At 52.2% G+C, this 22,116-nt stretch overlaps 1 protein-coding gene and 1 pseudogene across 1 annotated transcript; both read left to right on the forward strand.

The window, feature by feature from the left end:
• Positions 1-260: 260 nt before the first annotated feature.
• On the forward strand, positions 261-19,218 carry RAB8A (RAB8A, member RAS oncogene family). The gene is made up of 8 exons (XM_016157764.2): positions 261-457; positions 5,002-5,062; positions 6,926-6,986; positions 10,349-10,426; positions 11,930-12,019; positions 12,576-12,641; positions 14,069-14,119; positions 17,894-19,218. Exons 1-8 carry the CDS (start codon positions 334-336, stop codon positions 17,984-17,986), a joined length of 624 nt encoding a protein of 207 aa, XP_016013250.1. The 5' UTR covers positions 261-333; the 3' UTR covers positions 17,987-19,218.
• On the forward strand, positions 16,464-16,582 carry LOC118612761 (annotated as a pseudogene).
• Positions 19,219-22,116: the final 2,898 nt, after the last annotated feature.

Raw genomic sequence — 22,116 nt, forward strand, 5'->3', positions numbered from 1 at the left:
CAGAGTCGGGGGAAGAAGGCGGGGACACGGGGTGCACGCCCCCTGCCCTGGTCTTCATTTGAAGCCCCTCTACTCTTTACAACTGGCCAATCGTAACCCGCCCTATCCCGAGCCTCGGCCAATGAACTGCGCTCATGGGCCGCTTCCGGCTCCGCTCCCCGTTCGCCCCTTCCCCAGGTCTCCCCGCGACGGGCGGGGCGCGGGGTCGGGCGTCGGCCTCGGTGACGCGCCGCGGGCGGAGAGCCAATGGGAGGTGGGATGGGCGCTGATGGACAGGGGCAGCAACCAGTGGCGAGGCGCTGGCTGCACTTCCCGTCGGGGAGAGAGTGTAATATGGCGAAGACCTACGATTACCTGTTCAAGCTGCTGCTGATCGGGGACTCGGGGGTGGGGAAGACCTGTGTCCTGTTCCGCTTCTCCGAGGACGCCTTCAACTCCACTTTCATCTCCACCATAGGTAGCGGGGCCGGGGAGCGGCCGGGGTCGCCGGAGGCCGAGCTGGGCGCGTCCTTGAGGGACCGGGACTGAGGGAGCAGCCGGGTTGGACGGACCCAGGAATCTGAGAGGGTGTAGGGGGTCGGAGGGGACAAGAGCAGTCGCCTTCACTGGAGTTCGGGGTTCCCAGGACATCTAGGGGAAACCAAGTGCCCATTTTGCAGATAAGGAGACTGAGGCCCCAATCCTCAGTCGCTCTTCGGGGAGTATAGGTCTTGGGCTCAGGTCTTGGCGCCTGTCATCTCGTTCTTTCCTCACAGCAACCCTTGAAGCTATTTTTGGGGTCGTCGTCTTGCAGAAGTGAAACAGACACGGGGAATTAACCGTGGGAAAAGACCCGTGACATCTGACCTTATTGAGAATTTACTATGTGCCAGGAGCTATATGTGTATTATTACACTCTAGTTCTTTGTGTTAGGTCTTTGTGAGCCCATCTCACAGATGAGGAACTTGAGGCTCAGGGAGGGTTGAACTTGCCCAAGGACATACAGTCTGCAGGTGGCAGAGATAGGATTTGAAATCATGTGTATCTTACCACCAAACTTAAGGCACAGCTATCCCAGAAAGTGGGAGCACAGGACAAACAAAGCTGATCCACCTTGGGGCCAGGACTCTAATCCTGACCTCTCCTGCCTCTTTCCTCAGGAATAATAAGGGGTTAAGCTCCTTCTCCCTGACCCTGTTTCCCCCATGGGTGAATATCCTCTAGAAGGAATGGTGAGAGGAAGTCCAGAACCTTTCCCTCCCCAGCCTTCCATCCCACTTGAGGGTCACAGCAGTGGCAAGTGACAACAGCCTTCCCGGGGGCCTGTCATCCTCAAAGAGGTGCCAGATAAAAGCTTCAGTGAGAAACCAGAATCAGCTGCTGCCACAGAAAGCCCTGACTTCCCTATCGCGAGGCCCAGACAAGGCCCGGGACACTGGTTGTCACTTTGCAGAGCAGTCTTTCCCGCAAGACCAGCCCACATTGTGGTTGAACAGAATTTGCTTGTTGCTTTTCAGTTCTGACTGCCACAAAAGTGGAGCTGACTTTTCTCCGTGCCACAGAAACAGCTCTTGTGCACGTGAAAGGTTTGGCCTGGGAGTAACACCGATCTATGCAGCCTTGCTCCTTGCTCCGCAGTGGGGAAGTGGGAAAACTGTTGCCAAGCCAAGGAATTGATTCTGAATGGAGAAAATCTAGGGAACAGACTGGGCCTTACCCCTGTGTAAGTTGAACCCCATGAAGTTCTCTCCTGAACTCTATGGTGAGCTGCTGACTGCCCCTCAGGAGCTGCACTTTGCAAAACAATTAGGTGCCAGGTGCAAAGTAGAAGAAATCGTCATGCCTGATTTCCAGCTGTTGTTCACCCTTGAATAGTCACTTCACCTTTCTGAGCCCTGTTTCTTTAGTTTAGGAGTGGCGCCCTGTGCCTTGCGCAGTGCCTTGGGTGGTTGAGGATCAGAACTGTGTGACAAACAGCAGGTTGTCACCACTGCCAGAGGCTATCTAGAGAAAGCAGAATGGCTCCTGTAATAATAGCATTCCTCCCCAGGGCACAGGTGTTTCTGATTCCTTCCCCTACCCCACTCCAAGGTCAAACCTTGGGATAACCCTGTGTACCCACCAATCAGGAAATGATGTTAACACTTGGCAGGCTATGGGTCTCAACTCACATCTCAGTTTCTCAGCATCAGGATCTTCCTGTTCAGCACAAGCACTAGTGGGATCAATTCAAGGGTGAGTTTTTGGTTTGGTTTCTGATTCTTGACTCTTAAAATTCAGGCTGGCATTTAGGGCTCCAAGGAGGCTGACCTCCACTTGAAGATGAGGACATGATTTGGACAAGGTCACCTAGGGAGGTGGCACTTGAACCCAGGATCCCTCTCACCCACATTGTATTGGTCTCATAACACTCGTAGCCTTCCTGCAGGCCTCTGTCTTCTAGGAAAGTTTAATTCACCCTGACTTTGAAGTTACAGCCTCATAATTCTTAGGTCTTGTAAAGTTTACACTTCCTAATTAAATTTGGTGTGTTAATGAAATTCAGAAGGAGAACAGGGCTGAGTGATGTTGTGGGGCCCTGCTGATTGAATGGTGCTTCTTGACTTCATAGGTCCCTGTGGATATGTGACAGGAAGTAAGGGATGATTTAAGAAAAGGAGACACTTGGCTGCTTTGTACTGAAATACAACTTAATGCATAAAGGGGATTCTCCATTGGCACTGAGTGTGCCTCTGGGTTTTCTTGATAGATCAGGGATTAAGTGGCTGTTCATTTTCTGCCCGGGTTATGTTTTGCCAAAGCCTGTTTCTATAAGCTCTATCGATTGTTTGTGGTGTGTACTTGGCCTTGTGGCTCCCAGAATTGTTTTTCTCCAGCCTGGCTTGGCGCTCACCGCTTCCTCAGGGCCCCATTCATTCATTCCTTCAGGGGGAATGGATGATGTAGGTGAAAGTGCTTTGTAAACCACGCATCACCAGGGAGATCCTGTTGCCCATAATTCTTTCATTTAGCCATCTTTCCCTTCTGTGTGCCAGTTATCTTGGTATAGGGGCTGCAGAGATGACTTCGATGAATCAGGGAAGCAGAATTGTAACAAGGCCTGTAGCAAAGTGTGTGTGTATGACTAGGCAGTTGGCTTCTAGAAAATAGGTATTCAGCCCCTGCCACGCTTAGTCACTGGATATGTAACCATAAAACTTCTGAGTTTCTGCCCTCCTGGAGCTTATGGTCTAGTGGGCACAATTCAAGTGTAGGCTTATATTCTTTGTGGTCCCCAGGACAGCTCCTGAGGCAGGTAGGGACAGAATTAGCATTGCCATCATGGATTCTGAGGGGTCAAGCTAAGCCCGAGCGTCAAGCACAACAGTGATTTAGAACAAAACCCTAGGGGCAGAGACTGGGTTTGGCTGTCTTCCCTTCACACAGGCCATTCTGATCAGGTTTTGCTCCTAAGATTCATGGAGCAAGTAATCAAATAGACAATGTCAGGGAAAAGTACATGAAGAAGAAAAAGCAGGTAAAGGGAAAGAATGAAGATGGCAAGGATGCGGTGACTTGAACCAGGGACCTGAGTAAAGTGAGGCAAGAGCCAGGTGACCATGAAAGAAAAGAAAATTCCAAGAGCAGGAAGAGCAAGCATGAAAGCCTGAGGCTGGAGTGTGCTTGAGATGGTTAGGAAACAGCCATGTGGGCAGGGTGGCCAAGGCATGGCCAGAGGGTGGGGCATGAGCTATGGGTGCTGACAGTTGACCAGATTAGGCAGGACCGTGAAGCACGCAGGCAATTGTTTTCACTTTATTCTGGGGCCAAGGAGATGGTGGGAAGCCATGGGAAGGTGTTTTGAGTTTTTATAACAGTTTTAATGAGGCGTAATTCACAAGCCATATAACCTATGCATTTAAAGTGTGCAATTTGATGGCTTTGAGTATATTCATAGAGTTGTGCAGCTGTCACCACCATTAATTCTAGAACATTTTCATTATGCAAAAAAGAAACTGCAAATCCCTTAGTTATACCACCCCACTCCACCTCACCCCAGTGTTCCATCTCATTCCTCCTGCAGCCTCTGGAAACTGCTGATCATTCTGTCTCTCTGGATTGGCTTGTTTTGGACATTTCATGTAAATGGAATCATACACTTTATAGCATTTTGTGTCTGGCTTCTCTCACTCAGCATAATGTTTCCAAGGGTCATCCATGTTGTAGCGTATGTCAGTACTTCATTCCTTTTCACGGCTGAGTAATACTCCATTGCATCCACATTTCGTTTATCCATTCATCCGCTGATGGGCACACTGGAAGGTCTGGGACAGAGGTTAGCTTTGCGGTTGAGTGTGTGTTTTGGAAGCTGGGGAGGGGACTGAGGGAGCAATCGTGGAAGCGTGGAGAGCAGCTGTGGAGGCTGAGAGGTCACTCTGGTCCTGGGGAAAGGGACTAAAACTGGTGGGTGGGAGAGAGGAGAGCAGAGTCAGGAAGGCTTCTTGGGAGGTGACCTTTGAGCAGCTCTTTAAGGAGAGAGAAGTTTGCCAGGCCCACAGGTGGGCAAGATGGGAAGGAATAGTATGTGCAAAACCAGAGGCCTACCTGCATCAGTGGCGTCTTGGGGCCTAGCATCCTGTATGCTTGGAGGGCCAGGGCAGGGTGGCAGGAAGCATGGCTTTCTGGCCAGCAAAAGGCTCTGCTGGGCCCACTCTGTGAGGATGCCTCTTGGGGTGGGGAGAGAGCAAGGCTTTGGCACCTGAGCTACCTAGGTTTTCCCGTCAGCTCTGCCAGCCTCACTCCAGGCAGCTCCTGTCCGCCCTCTGAGCCTCAGCTTTCCCTTCCATGAGAAGAGAAAGTTCTCCCGGTCACTCTAGATTTGTTGTGGGGATTCCAAGATCCCACATGCCCAGTGCCAGCCAGGTGCTCCATAAACCATGGCAGCTGTAACCTGCACATGTTGACAGCACCCTCCTCAGACATAGCTTGGGAAATGGGGCTGACACTGATGTGCCCTTTTCTTTCTTTTTTCTTTTTTTCAGGAATTGACTTTAAAATTAGGACTATAGAGCTCGATGGCAAGAGAATTAAACTACAGATATGGTAAGAGTCACTGCCTTTGTCGGTGCTTTCACCTAGCGAGCACTTGAGCAGAAGCCCTTGGTGCCCTCTCCCCCTCCCCATGACCACAGCCTCCATCTTTTCGTGCCTTGCCCAGGTACTTTCTTCAGAAGCCCAGGAACTATGCTAGCCGCTAGGGCCCAGAGTCTGTGTCAGTACCTTCTGGGGATGGAGCTACAAGTCCTCAGCTCATCGTTTTGATGTGGGCACAGCTTGGGTCTGGGCTTTAGAGCAGCCTGCTCCTATTAAACTTGGAGAGGTCCCTGTGAGCCTGGCGGTGGTGGCTGCCAGGACGGTGAGATGCCTCAGCTGGCATTTCCTTCTCAGCCTGTTAGCTCGCTGAGGAAGGTCGACATCACTTCCTCTTTTCTCTCCTGGGGCAGCCCAGGGCTCACTTCCTAACATGCAGACCTGAAACCCCAGAACCAAAAATAAGCTGAGGCCAGCCCCGTGGTGAGACTCGTTTCCATTTTGCTCACCTGGGGCTGGCTTCTGTGCTACCTAAAATTGGAGAAGTATGAGTTCCCAACTCTGATGCTAACTGGTCTGCAGCCCATGGCTCTGGAGCTCAGGCTGAGCTCAGATGGTCAGATGTAGAGGAGGCCCACCCTACAGCCACATCACTTGCAAGGAAGCATGAGCCCCGAGCAAAATAGAGAAGTTGTATTTGGGAGGATAACACCATCCCTCCCATCTAGGCAAGTGCCTATAGGTGTGAGTGAGAGGGAGCACCGTAAGATGGGCTGCAAATCCACCCACTCCCCACTGCAGCTACCCCCACCCTCCCAAGTCTTAGAGCACGAGCATCATCCCCTTTGCTTCTTGGGCCTCCTCAACTTCACTGGTGTTCACTTCTGAATCTGATTTCAGAACCAAAATCTGAATGAGGCCTAATGCCTTGTCCATCCTACAGAGCTCCCTCCCAGTCAGTTGGCTCTGGCTGCCTTATAAGTTACTGCCTTGTAAGTTACAAACTACACAAGTTCTTCCACTTCCAATCTTGGCTCCTCAGTAGCCTCGGTGCCCAAGTCCAAAGTGACACTGTACCAGCGAGCAGTTTCTCTTTCCTTTCCTCCTGTCTTCCTGCTCTTGCTCTTAGTCTCAGTGGGGTTAGAGACTTTTAAAACTCTTATAGACTAGGCCATGGTTGAGAATAAAATGATTGTAACTATGAATATTGCCTGTCCTGGTGTCAGAAAGTCACCTTATCTTCAAGTGAGGCGTTCTGTACAGTTCAGAAGTGTAGAACTCTCCCAGTGCAGACTCACAGGAAGAGCCCTGGGCCTAGAGACAAAAGATATGGCCCTGGCTCTGCTGCCAATCTGTTAAGTCACCTTTAAGCCAAGCACTGACTGCCCTTCGTGCTAGGAGCTAGGCTGGGCATGGACCTGTTTTACCCAGGTGTCCCCTCCATATCAAGGAAGGACTTTCCCCCTAGCCTCCACCGATGGCATGAAAGTGCTCCCTGAATCCTTGCTGAAGTCCTCAGCTCAGCCCACCATCATGAGCTATGTTCCCATGCCACATGACCATCCCCTTCTACATGTGCGACCTCAGAATTTTACAAATAATAACGTCTGACTTTGGCTCTTCTGTGACCCAGAAACTCCAGGGAATCCCCAGGAAGAGGGTGGATTTGTTGTGTCCTCAGCTAGGAGCCATCAGTAGGTCCTTGACCTGTCTGAGCCACATTTTTCTTTTCTGTAAGGAGAGTAGGGGGTGCTGCCGATAGCAGGACAACGAATCAGAGATGACCCACGGGAAAGCGAGGTGTCCATCCCAAGTAGATGCCCCTTGTTACCACTGTTACTATGTTGCTAATATCCCTCTACTTCTTGGCTTTAGGGACACAGCTGGCCAGGAACGGTTTCGGACGATCACAACAGCCTACTACAGGGGCGCAATGGTATGGATTGGTGCTTTTGTTTTTAAGTGAAAATGAACATCACAGCTTGGATACCGAAACCTGGCCATTTCTTAGGCACCTCGTGCTCTGGCTCCTCGGGGAGTCTTTGGTCTTGGGTTAGTTTTAGGAAAAGGCCATGTGCTTCTCCCCCACATACATACATCCCCTTCTGGTTTTAGAGACAATGCAGGGTTTAAGGAAACTTCATTCTTTGGGGATGCAGGAAGACACAGGAAGCCGGTTCTTCCAGGTAAAGTCAGTGAAATCAGAGATGGCATGCCCCAACACTTAGCATTCACATGACCTGCGTCAGTCTCTGTGGAATTTGCTACCGAAAACTTGAAGATGGTCCAGGAGCTTACTTGTTCTGGGCTGTTGGCTGTTGACATTTGTTGCGTGGGCCTGAGGCAGAGTGATGTGATCAGGAGACTGGTTCGTTATCCTTCAAATATTTTTACTGAGCGCCTTCTCCAGGCCAGGCTTGAACTGGATGCAGAGGGAGACCTAAAACAGGCCAAAGCCTGCCATTGAGGGCCCTAAGCAGGTTATGCATGTGTGAGGGATATGCAAAGCAGGCCGCTTAGTCCAGAGGGAGCAGACACAGACTCCCCAGGACCTAGCTTAGCACCCCAGTTCACCCTCTGAGCTCCATCTCTTTACTTGGAAGGTGGAACAGAGAACAGGACTATGTTCCAAGCACCTGGGAAGATAGATGGTCATCTCCCCATTTCCAGATCCCACCCCACCCTGCCCTTTCCATGGCACACCCCATCATTTAACTGCAGAGACACCTGTTTTCTCCACTAGGGCATAAGCTTTGTGAGGCCAGGGCCACATCTTGGTCATTGCCACATGCCCTGTGCCTGGGACTGTGCTAGGAGTATGTGGTAGAAACTCAGGAAATGCTGGTGGACATCAGAAATGATTGGAGACATTAAGTATTTAGTAACCCACATGGCATCTGAAACATAATAGAAACTCAATCACAAGGGTTGCAACCTTAGTGCTCCTCATTAAAATTAATTTACTAATTTTCTCTTTATCTTGCTGTGCTCTGGTGAGGTGGGGCACTCAGGGCACTGGAGTCCTGGGGGAGCTTCTGTGTGGCCTCATCCCTCTCTCCCTCCTAGGCTAAAATGCACCCCACACCTCCCACACACACACCCCATTCACCAAGCACTTCTGTGTGCCAGGCACTGGGCTCAGGTTTTGGCCAAAATCGGGACTACCCTGAGCTTGGGTTCCACAGTTATCCCCATCACACAGACGAGGAAGCTGAAGCTCAGTGCCATTCACACAGAGGGTATACATCTGGGTCGGTCCTAGTGGGCTCTCTCCAGTGCCCATATCTTCAGCCCACTCCTGACCAGGCTGGACTGAGCCATCTGCAAGACCCTGTTCAGCCCCAAGACACTTGTGGCTTATGATCCTCCTAGACCTGCACTGACGCATTTAGAAGATGCTAGCTATTTGAATTTAAGTCAGTTAAAATAGGAAATTCAGCCCCATAGCCTCACCAACTGCATTTCAAGTGCCCCAGAGCTGTGTGTGGCCAGCAGTGACCTTGCAGGACAGTGCAGAGAACATCGCCACCATTGCAGCCTCATTATCATCTCTGTCTGTGTGGTACTAAACCATGGGGTCTCAAATATGAGAGCATTTGATGTCTGGTATCCCCTTCTGAGCTGAGAAACTGCTATGGGAGCTGTGCCCAGATGGGGGCCGGGGAAATGGTCACTGGGAACCCTGAGGGGAGTTTCAGGGAGGACCTGGAATAGGTGACACTATTTTCCAGGTACTTCTGCTCTTTCTTGATAGAGAGCTCTATGCACTGCCCCACTCCCGTAAGTAAAAATCTGGGACCTTGGAATCCCGTGGCATCCGGCCCCTGGTCGCGGGAGGGCAGCTGCTAAGCAGAGGCCCTGTGTTTGACTAATGGAGTCTGCCCACCAGTGTCCTCTGCTCATGCTTGCTGGCCTTGGTCCGAGTGAGGTAGACATCATGGCCACTGAAACCTCCGAGGCCTCCTGTCAGCAGTCTGTAAGTTCCCCCAGGAGAGCCCTGAATGAGACCCCCAGACGGCATATTTTTGAGGGGTCGTGGCCATGGCAGGTTATAAAGCCACCACGCGTATCCTTAAGGTCACAGTGGGGGTTTGGGAGTGCTGTGGTTTCCTTGCCCTGTCTCCATGGTGTTGTCACACACCCTCACCCCCGTGATTCTCTGCCCAGTGCACACGGCCCTTGTTCCTACTGTGCAAACTCAGGCAGCCTCAGAGACAAGGTCTCAGCCACACCAGAGTTGTGGACAAAGGGCTGGGCTGCAGGAGCGGGCGGCATGAGGGAGTAGAGTAAGCTGCGCCTGGGCAGGACGGCTGGGGCCGTGTGCCTCAGGGCCCAGGTGCTGGGCTGCACAGGGAGCTTGCGACGGCGCTGTAGGCGGGCTCACTGTGGGCACCCCTCAAGTTGTCTAGCGGTGGCCCTGAGCATTGCTTGGTCCTAAGGGGGGCCCAGGGAGCTTCCTTGCAGAAGCCAGTGTCATCAGCTCCTCCAGGGTTAGCCCCACCTGGCCTTGCCTCCGAAAGGTCACTTCTCTCTGTACCTCAGTTTACTCTCTAACAAACGGTGATATTTGCCTCTCACAGTGATGGTAAGATCATGGGCTCAGGTGGAGGCAGAGTCACTCTGCAGCACTCTTGGGACCCAGGGATTGTACCCCAGTGCTCATATATTGGTTATGGAACAACAGAAGCCTCAGTGTTGCTGAGTGGAGGTGGTGGGACCACCTGACCTGGGCCTGTGAGGCTTCAGGGAGACCTCACTGGAATGCCTGGCACACAGTAGATGCCAGATGAGGGACAGGCTAGGGCGCCCAGAGGAAGTAGCACTGGCCAAGCCCAGGAGGCAACTTGGGCCAGAACAGGGGGTTAGTGAGGGTATGAAATAAGCTGAGCACAGCCGAGGGTTGGTGTTGGGGAGAAGCACAGCGGGCACCAGGGCCGTGGAACACAGCATCCAGGGCGAGGATCTGCAGGACGTGAGGCTGGGAGGTTGGCAGGACCCAGGGCTGCCAGGATGTGTGGACCGTATTTATCCTGCCTACAGCAGGGAGCCAGCAAGGCCATTGTGAGCGTGGATGTGGTGGGACCTGGTCTGTGGGGCGAAAGGTCACCTCAGTGGCTGAGGGGGCCATACTGGAACCTGGGAGACCAGGGAGAGGCTGGCGCTGGAGCCCAGCAAAGGAAGAGCCCCAGGGATGGAGTTGCGGGGAAGGGTATTATGTCAGGGTCCCGTGACTCCCCTGCGCTGAGCTCCCCCTCCGAGAGCTCACAGCTTGTCTAGAGCACAGCTCTGTCTCCTCAGGGCATCATGCTGGTCTACGACATCACCAATGAGAAGTCCTTTGACAACATCCGGAACTGGATTCGGAACATTGAGGAGGTAAGGCTTGCAGGCCCCATTTACACACAGGAATGTCCCACCTGTCCTCTCCTTGGTCCTCACCCTAGAGTCCCCTGGTTTATGGACGAGATCACTGAGGCACAGAAACACCAGCAAGGAATTTGCCCAGAGCCGCATAGCTAGGGACACAGCTGGAGCGGGGACTGAAACCCAGGTGGTTGGTCCCGGAGACCATGCTGGCCTGGCCTCATCACAGAGTGCCTCTGAGAGCCCATTTCCCTGGCTGGGCTGTTGGGTTTGGAAATGTCTTGGTTGAAAGAGATGATACTCAAGCTCTTGGTCACTGTGAACATTTGGTACTTTTCTAGTAAAGGAAGGTTTTAGAATTGGCATAACCCTTGTATTTGGAGGGCGTGGTGAGAAGCTGTGCCAGGCGTACTTTGAGCAACAGTAGAATGGGGTGTGAGCTGGCGTGTCTTCAGGACAGCAGCACTTGTACCACATCTGGCTGTGAAGAGACTTTGAACCCTGGAGGGAAAGGGAGGTGGCCAGTTTCACCCCCCCACCCCCACCCCATCCCCAAGCCAATGTCATTACCTTCCTGCTCCCCAAGGAGCTTACCTCACCTCCAATGCCTTCCTGGATGATGGAACTTGCAGCTTTTGGTGACTCACCAGGTGGGGCATCAGGTCTGAGGTGCGGCCAGAGAACTTTACCCTCCTGGGCAGCCACGGCATGTCACTCACTCTTGGCCCAAGGATTATAAGCCGTAGCATCGGGCCACCTCCCAGATGGCCTTAAATTTGCTGGCGGGAGGCTGCACCTGGCTGAGGAGGAGGAACTGCCCGCACTCATGGTGTCTTTGGAAGCTCTGTTTCTGGCCAGCAGGCAATAGGGCCCTCCAGCTGGCAGGAGGCTAGGCACGGAGCCATGCAGGGCATTTCAGTGAGAGCAGGTCTGAGCTACAGGAAGAAGAAGGTCCTGTCTGGTGCCAGAGGCCTTCAGGAAGCCAGGGCCACTGCACTGAGAAGGGACAGTTGGGACAAAGGCACCATTTTCGGGTGTGAGGGCAAAGTTAAGTGATTGCTGAGGGGTGGCGAAGAACCCAGGCCTGTCACCACCCCAGGCACGGCCCATTTTCAGAGCCCAAAAAGAGTGAGCTGGAGCAAGGCAGAAGCTTCCAGGATAGGAGCCTGGGAAGGAAAGAGTGAGGTGAGTGGGGGAACCTCCCATAGACCTCACCAGGATCCCAGGGACTGACCCAGGAGCCTGTGTGACGCAGAACATAGAGAAGCCATCTTCAGCAGCCATAAAGTGTGTGTTTGGGCACAGAAGCAGCCAGAACCCTGGACTTGATCCTGGTGTTGGCTCTGTGACATCGAACAGGTCACTCAGCCTCTCTGAGCTTCAGCCAGTCATCTGCACAGGGGTGTACTCAGCAGTCCTGACTCCACCATTCTGATTTTGGGGGTCAGGCTGCAAACTGGCCTGTGGGCCAGCCTGACCAGCATCTCACCTCCTCTGTGTGCTCCCTCCCCCCAGCATGCTTCTGCAGACGTCGAAAAGATGATACTTGGGAATAAGTGTGACGTGAATGACAAGAGACAAGTGTCCAAGGAACGGGGAGAGAAGGTGAGCACGATGGCTAACTTAGGCCTGGCACTGCCAGGCACCTCAGGGCAGAGGGACCTCAGGATTTGGGGGTTCCCCGCATGAAGGCCATCCCTGCCCTGCCCCACAGGGCCCCTTAATTGCTCGCTGATGAGAAGACCAGCTTTGGGGAAGAACCTCTTAGAATCTTCATGAACATAAGGTGGCCCACCATCCTGGCTTGTCCAAGACTGAGGGTCTCGGGATGAGGGACTTTGCCAGGCAAACAGGAATGAATCAGTTGCCCAGTGATGCCTGTGCATGGGAAGAGAGAGTGGGAGACACACGGCCCTCGGGCTTCTAGGCCATCCTCTGTGGGTTCCTACCTGATGCCTCAGCAGACCCATCGAGGCCATAGGGAGCAGAGGATGAAGCCGTGGTTTGAGCCAGGCCTTCTCCACCTGCTGTCCACGGGTGACTTGGAACAAATCCACAGGCCTGGGCCCTTCCCCCATCACTATTCCCCCTTTAGCGTGCTTCCTGGGGGTCAGGGGCGCCTGGTGGCTGACATGTGCATGTGTGTCTCCCTTCCTCGCAGTTGGCACTGGACTATGGAATTAAGTTCATGGAGACCAGCGCGAAAGCCAACATCAACGTGGAGAACGTGAGTCCCAGGCCCACAGCACCAGCTGCTTCGGCCTGAGGGTCTGGCTGCACCCTCCAGACAGGCTCTGCCACAGGGACCCCCAGCCACTTCGGCCTGAGGGTTTGGCTGCACCCTCCAGACAGGCTCTGCCACAGGGACCGACCACAGGCTCTGGGTTGCCCTATCTGCCATTTGTCCAAGGGGCACTTCCTGGGCAGGGCCGTGTGTGAGGCCCCAGTGGCCCGGGGGTAAATGGCCCCCATATTCTGATGTCAGTAGGTTCGGGCCCCAGTTGGGCACCTAGGACATTATCTCACTGGCTCTCGGGGAGCCCTGGGAAGCAGGCAGGTTTTGCAGATGTTGAAACTGAATCCCAGAGAGTCCCAGCTGGCTGGTACCCAGGCCCAGCTCCAGGTTGGTGCTCTTGGCTATGCCACCCACACAGACAGGTCCTAGTCACAAGGCCAGATGGAGTAGGGAGTGCTGGCCAAGCCTTGGTTCAGGCTGCCCTCTCCTCCCCATAGGCGATGCCAGCCTTGCAGCTGACCCACCTTCCCCTCTATCCTACCACCCCAGTGATCTTTCCAGAACAGATTATTCATGTTGCCCCTGGCTTCAACCCCTCACTCTTAGCTCAAGAGGTCCTCTTTAGCCAGCCCCAGCTGATGTGTGCCACACACAGATCAGGCCTTGCCCACCACTGTCCATGGCAGGCCACCTCCAAGCCTTTGCTTGCAGTCTCTTCCCTCACACCCCCTTTTCCATCAAGGCCCTGCCTAAGTGGCCCCTCCCCAAGGGAGCCTCGACCATTCCCAGACCCTTAGGCCTACTGCTTGGATCCCCAGCACCCTAAGCCCCACTCTATGACAGAACTTTTTGTGTCACCTGAGTGTTTGTTGAAAGAATAGACGAGGGAAGGGAGGAAAGGGTGAAGAGTCTGTGACAGAGGCAGCAGCCTGGGGTCAGGCCAGCTCGCGCCTCTGCTGTCCCTTAAAGGACCTTTTCACCCTATTCTGACCTTTCCAGACCTCTTCATCTGGCAAGAACCCAAAATGAAACTTTTTTGGCCAATGAGCCACTTGTCTTTCTCTGCTCTGCTCCTCACCTTCAAAAAAGGGGCAAAGTGGGCAGACAGCACAGGAGCAAGGGATGGGTTCTCTTCCTGGATCCTTCCAGATTGGTCATTTAACCACTGGGCGCCTTGAGACAAGTCACTTAGTCCCTCTGAGTCTCAATTTTCTCCCTGACTAGTCAAAGGTGATCCCACCTGCCAGGGTTGTGGGCTCCGGGGAAGTGGTTGTCTTGGTGGGCAGGGGTAGGAGATAGAGCTGGACAGGTGAGACCCCTGCCCACCCCACTGTCCCACTCCACGTGGGCGCCGAGGAACCAGCGGGTGCCCATCTGCTTCCCATTGCTGGGATGCTAACAACATCCTTATTCCGCAGGCATTTTTCACTCTCGCCAGAGACATCAAAGCAAAAATGGACAAAAAATTGGTGAGTGTCCTTTCTGTCCCCCACATGGTTCCCTCTTGGAGCCTGCCGTCTTCTGCCTCGGTGGTGTGACGCAGCCCTGGGTAGATCCTGCATTTCAGGGCCCAGCTGGACCCAGCAGGGAAGGGGGGAAGAGGTAGCAGGTGTGGTTGGGGCATCGGCCGCTGGACGCACTCACCTGCTTCGTTCTTCTTCATGGCCCTGAGCTGCTCAGCTCCACGCCGTACCCAGGCAGACAAGCCCTGCCTGCTGAGCATACAAGCAGGCAGGGGACACATAGCCTTTTCCATCTCGTTCTGAAGATGATGGCCACGAGCAGCACCCATCTGAGTCTGGCAGGTTGATAGCTGTTTTTCTCTAGCCCCAGACTCTGCAGATTGTGATGGCTCTCTGACATTCAGTGGGTCCCAGGGCTGAGGCCTCCAGGAGGTCCTGCCCAAATCCCTCCCGTCCACCCTTTCATTCATTTCTAGCTTTTTTGCTCACCACATGAGCATTTCATAGTTCTAGCACTCAGCATAACTTGTGCTTTCTCGGTCCAGTCTGAATGCTCAACCAAACTTCAGGTGCGTTTAACACTCGAACACTACTGTGTCACCTGGGAGCGCTTCAGTTCCAGCGGCCACTCTTTCCTGGACAGGTGATCCTGTCCGTTGCCTGATTAGGAGGATGAAGCGTTCCATTTGTGGTGCACTTTATGTCTCATCACACGAGAATACACATAAAACATAGAACACCATTTAAGTAGTTCACACCTGATTAAAATGAATATATTTTCATAATTCTAAGTTACCGTGAATTGGATCGTAAGGCACAAGATTGATTTAATAGCAACTTTTTGACCCAAATGAGAAGCAGTTCATGTAAACTAATGTAGTTTTCTTAAATTTTCTTGCAATTGTGATTTTCTTAATGATTTTTTTCTCTTCGGTATAATGGTAAAAGTTTGATTCTTAACAATCCTTCTGACTCACTTTTGCCCACTGGCAATTGCACTGAGCATCATGGTGCCACTTGGCCCACGTTTTGGATACTGCCCTGTTGATGGCTTCCAGAATGTGCCGCATCTTTCCAGGGCACAGATTACAAAGTGCTTGTGCTCAGCCAAAGTCCTTGTGATTTTGCTTTTTCTTAACTGAATCACACATCACTGACAGTTAAATTCCTACCCATTTCCTGCCACCTTTGTTTGTATTCAGAGTTGTAGCCCCATACCATTTCACGTTTATCTTTTTTTAAAAATTGAAATATAACCGACATACAACGTTATGTAAGTTTGAGGTATACAATATTGGTTTGTTGGTACATTAATATATTGCAAAATGATTATCATGGTAGCATTAGCTGACAACTCTATCATGTCACATAATTTATCATTATTTTTGTGTTAAGAACAATTAAGGTCTAGTCTCATCAATTTTGAAGCTCATAATATAATATTATTGGCTATTATCACAGTCAATAATTAGATCCCCAGGAGTTCTTTATCTACCATTTGCAAGTTCATGTCTGTCTTTTCCATCACTGTTAGAGCCACCTCTGCCTAACCCTATCTTCTCTCTCGGAAGCGTCACAGAAAGCTGGGCTCTGCCGATGCCCACCCCACCTCCGGACCTCTGGCATTCTTCCGCTTAGCACCACCCAGTGCTTCTCACTGCATTTGATAGCAGACCCCATACCGCCATTCCAGGCCGCCTGGGCCTCATGCTCTGGCTGCTGCCACCCCTCTTCCTTGTCACTTGGCAGTTTCCTTGTCACCTCTGTGATGCAGCCAATGCTTTTCTTGTTCTTGGAGCACCCCATGTTGGTTTGGGCTTTCCCTCCACCTGGGGTCCTGCCCCCTCATTAGTTTCTTCAGGCCGCGGTAACTCATTCTTGTAACAGCAGCTTACACCACACACCCTCATCTTACTGTCTTGGGGGTCAGGAGTCCAAAATGGGGCCCACGGGGCCCGGATCAAAGTGTCAACAGGGCTGCATTCATATCTGGAGGCCACAGGGAAGAATCCATTTCCTTCCCTGTCCAGCGTCTTTAAAGCCAGAGCCACTCCGCATCTTTCTGACCCTGTTCCATCGTCACCTCTTTTCCTTGGACCACAACTAAGAGGGTTTCTCTGCTTTTAAGGATTCACAGGATTAGATGGGGCCCACCTGGATGATCCAGCACGCTCTCCCCATCTCACCTTAGTCACATCTGCAAAGTCCCTCTTGCCACGTCAGGTACCATATTCAGCAAGTTCCAGAGATTAGGACATGGACGTCTCTGACGGTGTTTCTACTGATCATATGTCTGGACTGTCCCAGTCTTCACTCCCTCCGTGAGGTCTCTGTTCAGACATCACCATCAGTCTATGGCCATGCCACCCTGAACAAGCCCAATCCTGTCTGATCTCGGAAGCTAAGCAGTGTCGGGCCTGGTTGGTATTTGGATGGGAGACAACCTAGGAAGATCAGGTGCTGTAGGTGTAAAAAATTTTTTTTAAATAAGAGATTATAAGATGACAAGGTCCTTGCAATCTGTGAGATCAACCAAGGGTTCCCTCGCCTAAAAAAAGAAAAGGTGGTAATTATAAAAACAAAACAAAACAACACATCTCTTTCAAATCACATGTCCTCCCTTCGCCCTGCCTTTCCTCTCCTTCCTCACTGCTGGGAAAGCACCGCACGTTTGTTTACCCGTGTGACTTCTGGCTCCCCCTTTCAGTGGGAGCGTCCCAGGGCAGTGGCTCTTGTCTACTACTGCATGCCCAGCGACCACTTAGGAGTTGACCATAACCCTGCCAGAAGTGTTACTGTTAAATCAGTTTTTGCCTAAGAGCTGCAAAATGAGAAGGAATTAGTCAAAGCAAAGAGAGCTGAACCTTTCCCAACAGGGTGACGTGGGAGAAAATAGGATTTACGTCCCCAGGGTCAGTAGGGGCCAGATCACAGAGGCTCCAAATGCCGGGTGACATATTTGGTGCAGTCCTCAAAACGGGGTCATTGAGGGGCACTGGTGTGTTTTCAGTAAGGTTTGAATGGATAAGGCTAGAGTCGAGGGTTTGTACGACCCGCAGCAGGGTGTAAGGTGGACTGGGCGTGAGGTGGTAAGCCAGGCCTCAGTACAGAGATGTGGAAACCAGCTGGATGTGAGCGCCATTAAGACCTTAAGCCCAACACCCTCAGCCCCCAAATCCCAATAGTCTTTCTGCTGCCCCTTGGCTGCCTTGCTGGTAGGTGCTAAGCACAGAGGGGTAGAAAGGAGGAGAGAAGGGTGTGTGAATAGAGAGAAGAAAGTAGAGAAAAGAGCAAGATGGGTAAATAAATGGAAAGGAGTTGAGGGGACGGATGGAAAGGAGTAGGTGGGTAAGTGAATAAATGATTGAAAGGATGATGATAGGAAGAGTGGGTGGGTACTAGATGAAAAGTATATTTGGGTTTGTGAAGGGTGAATTGTCAGTTGGAAGGGACAGTTGGATAGATGGATGATGGAGGAGGATGATTGGATGGAAAGGAATGGACAGGTGTATGATTGATAGGAAGGGGATGGGTAGATGTTTGGGAGGTGACGGATGGATGGATCGAAGGAAGGGACTAGACAGGTGGTTGGTTAGCTTGAGGAAGGAACGTAGAAGTTGGATGGATAAATGGATGGTTGGTTGAAGGTGATGGATGAGAGGGGAAGGATAGACCTACAGGTGGACGGTTGGTTGATTGGTTCCTTGGTTGGCTGACTGGTTGGTTAAGACAGAATGCTGATGCTCAGCCATAATCTCAGAAGACCTCTTGTGATTTCAGGAAGGCAACAGCCCCCAGGGGAGCAACCAGGGAGTCAAAATCACACCAGACCAGCAGAAGAAGACCAGCTTTTTCCGATGTGTTCTTCTGTGAGGAACGCCGCCTTACTCTGAGCCTTGCTCAGCCGAGCTGACTGTGCCTGTCCTGAGTGAGCACCTCACTCAGCCGGGGCCCTCCACCCTCCAACGTTCCCGCTGTGGCCACCGGGCCCACGGCCACCGGGCCCACGGCTGCTGGGCCCGCGGCCACCAGAACACAATTGAGAAATCGTTTATTTTAGTAACTGTCTGATCTTTTTCAAGTTTGGAGATGGAATAAGTTAAGAATTTGGTATTTTTCCTGTGACATCTGCCGAACTGGCCCACACATCGTGAACCTAAAGAGAAAGATGAGACAACATGACCAACATGACCGTCAGTAGCGACCAATGTGGAGGGCCTCCACCTCTGGGGTGTGGCACAGCTAAGACCCCACCAGAAAGCCCGTCTACATCCCCCACTGTAGAAGCGAGGTCCTCAAAGGCCAGTGATGGTTCCAGGAGTGCCTAGCTCCGTACCCTCAGTGAGGTGACCCACACCAGACCTGGGAAGCATCTGCTGACATATCTGACGCCTGCTTTCACCTTTTCTCTCAGTTTTGGACAAGTGACAAAAAACATTGTTTCTTCCCCACCCGCCCCCCCAGTTTTTGACTCTCAAACCAAAGGGAAGCACAAATTAAGGAAATCCTGTGTAAAGCGTTCAGCAGCGGAGGGGCCTTTCCTGTTCACAGCCAGGCCTTGGGCGTGGTCAGCGGGCCTCTCAGCAGTCCCCGTCTGATCACTGGAGGGGCACCGCGTGTCCACGGGTGACCCCGAAAATGCAACCACACACTGTCCACCTGTGATTGGGGTGTCGGCCTTCGCTCCCAAACTGTTCCTACCCCTCTTTGTCCTTCCACAGTCTCCAAATTGGATGTTCTTTCTAGCTGAGATTTTTATTTTTCCAGATCTGTAGTGCCATGAAGTGATTTTGTCTTTGATTTCCAGCAGCAGACCCAGGTGATGGGACACATGCACACCTGTGGCTGGATGGGACCAAGAGCTCAGAGTGTCCCCAACAGTAGACCGACCACAGAGCTGTCTAGGCTGGCTTTTAACTGCTGTCACTGGTTTTGTTCTGACAGCTCTGCCTTCCCAGAGTGCAATTGGGACCAGGTCACCAGGTCCAAGGGGTGTTCAGGGAGCCTTTTTCTTTTTCTTACCCCTCCCCGCAAAGTGCTGTCAACCCAAGCCATTGGCGTCATAATTTTTTCTTTTTTGAATTAAAACCAACATACCAGCCATAGTCTGTTCTCTCCTGAAATCTCTTATGCTCTGTTTATATCAGTAAACAAACACAGTTAAAGAAAACAAATTAAAGCTCATGTTCACAGATTTTCACGTCCACATTTTCCCCGTAGGTAGATGGATGTGGGCGGGTTGTGGGTACTCAGGATACCTCTTAATTAAAATAGCCCATGCCACTGGGGCCTTGGGGCTGGACAGGATCAAAGTGGAGGCGGTGGGCACCCTAGGTTTGAGGAGATGACACTTATTAGAGGACTGACTTGGAAAATTAAACTTCTCACCCCACCCCACTCAGCTTTGTCTCAACCCACAGTAAAAGAGGGGTCCTTACTCAGTGCCACTTGGGTTTACTGTGTACCCTGCTGAACTTAACACAGTCGGTATCAACCCATGATGCAACCAAGATTTTCTCTTGGTCCCTGCTGGCACCCATTTGCCAAATTGCACTAGGCTTTAAGCCCCCTTCCTCACCTCTCGGGGTATCCTCACCCCCAAGATCTCAATTCTGTCTGGCTTTTGGCACATGGCTCGGCCACTGTTTGCCTCTTCTCCAGACTGGTCCCACAGTGGGTTTCTTCTACTCATTTGGGATCCCCAAGGCCACCCTCAGTTCAATGGGTCACTGGAACTCAGCATATAGCTGATGTCTTAGAGCCAAAGGGCAAGGAAAATGGACTTGGGAAAAGGTATGGGGAACCATGTCTGAGGAAAGCGGGCACAAGTTTTAGACTCCTCATGCAGGCTCACACAGGACGCACTTAATTCCTTGATTGCCAAGCTGTGACAACTGTGAAGCGTCTGCCAGAGTGCCCAGGGTTTTATTGGGGCCGGTCACATAGGAGCCTCCGTCTGGCAGGTACCAAAATTCTAGCAGCACAGAAAGCAGCTGTTGAGCATAAACCACATCGCTTGTACAAATGTTTAGACACAGTTGTGAGCCACTCATGAAGAGAAGGTTACATATTAGTGTAGGAACCTTCACCAGCGAGGTTCCTAAATGCCAGTCAATGGCTAGTCTCACCAGCAGATCTTTGGACATGCCAGTGATGTCCACACTGCAGATCTACCCCAGACCCCAATCCGAGCTCCAGATGCCCTCATCCACCTGCCTGCTGTCTTCCAATTCAGATGTCTAATCACCATAACTGTAACAGCCAAGAGAGCTCTGACCTCGGCCTCCATCATCCTCCTGTCCCTGTAGCTGCCCCCTCCTATGTTGGAGCCTTTACCCCATTGACCTTTGTCCCAGCCTCCCCTTTGTCCTTCAGTCTGTTTTCAGGGTATCCTTAAGATACAGAAATAAGATGGTGTCATCACCAACTCCCCCTCGTACTCAAATACAACTCATGCTTCACTGTGGGACGTGAGCCCCTGCACGCTGTGGCCCTGCCCACCCCTTCCCTTTTCTCTGCCATCCTTTGGCTCTTCCCTCTCTCCAGCACCTCTCCTTCCTTACTCTCCTGCTTTAACCCACGCCTTTGCAACTGCTGTACCTTTGCTCTGGCAGTCCCCTGAAGTCTGCACAGCCGCCCACTGTCCTGTCAGGTCATGACCGTCCAGGGCCACCTCTGCAGGGAAGACCCCAACCACTGACCCCCTTCTCTTGCCTCATCTCTGTAGCATCTATGGAAACTCACTTCTCAGGGCTAACTCTCGTCTCACCCCTCAGCATGGAAGCTCTGCGAGCCTGACTTCACCCCTGACAACCATGATGAGATGGCACTGTAGTGGCCAGCCCCAAGGGCCACCCCACATGGGGCCATGGAGATCCCAATCACCAGCTGAGGCCTTCAATGAGAAGTCGTGGTGTCAGAGGGGAAGGGGCCTTGGAGTCCCGGCCCCAGATCTCCCTGCTGGTCCCCTCTGGAAGTTCCTCTGGGGGCTGTCTGTCTATTCTCAGGTTGAAGGACTGTGTTCATCGAGGAGTGGGGGGATGATTCTGTTGTGATATTCTTAGGGGAGGACATTCGCTTGTGGGAGATCACAACCCCCAACGTCGAGGGAGTCAGGGTGCAGACCTCTGTGGTGGGGCCTTAGGGCCAAGCATGTGGTAGACAGAAAGGACCCATGTTCCTGGAGACTGAACTCCATGCAAATGAGGTCCTGATGGGCAGGCTATCTAAATGGGGACCTGTGATCCCCTCCCCAGCAGCATTGCTCCGCATCGTGGAGGCTGGGAGCCAACCCATTGGGCTGTGGAAGCCATGGAGGATCAGAGTGGTAAAGTGAGTCGCCCAGGATGGCCCAGCTTGGGATGCCGGGAGCCCAAGCCTGAATCTCCCCAGCCAGATACAAAAGCATCAGATTAAGTCACAGTGAAGGGTTCTGATACCCTTAACTGAGTCCTGTTCTGCTTGACTGAAGGTTGTCTCTGCTATCGTCACGTGGCTAAGGAGGCCTATTATCATGAGACTGACTTCACAGATGAGACTGAGTCCCAGAGAGGTTGAGCAACTCACTCAAGGCCACATAGTGGGTGAGCGAGAAACAGATTCCTTGCATCTCCTGCTTGGGGCTTGTTGACCTGCAAACTCCAGACAAACCCCACCTTCATAGCAGCATAGCACCCCTGGGGGCACTCAGCTTGAGCTTACAATGGGGCTATCTAGACCTGCTGGGCCAGAGTGATAGGGCTACAGCGAGGGCCGCCTCCGCCCCGCCGCCCCAGCCCTGAGCTCAGCCATGAGGATCTGGGTCACTCTGCCTGAAAGAGGAAGACGTGGTTTTGCTCATGTTCCGGTGGGAGGGGAGGGCAACAGCCAGCACACATCCGGGCCGGTGGATCCGTTAGGCACAGGTTCCTACACTCAGGGCCCAGGATGTACGTAGAGGCCCCCGAAATGTTTTATTTATTTTTTTAAATCAGGAGAAAAAAATGAATATAATAATGAATATA

Source organism: Rousettus aegyptiacus, unplaced genomic scaffold (genome assembly GCF_014176215.1).
Source record: "Rousettus aegyptiacus isolate mRouAeg1 unplaced genomic scaffold, mRouAeg1.p scaffold_m13_p_16, whole genome shotgun sequence".
NCBI classification, from domain to species: domain Eukaryota; kingdom Metazoa; phylum Chordata; class Mammalia; order Chiroptera; family Pteropodidae; genus Rousettus; species Rousettus aegyptiacus.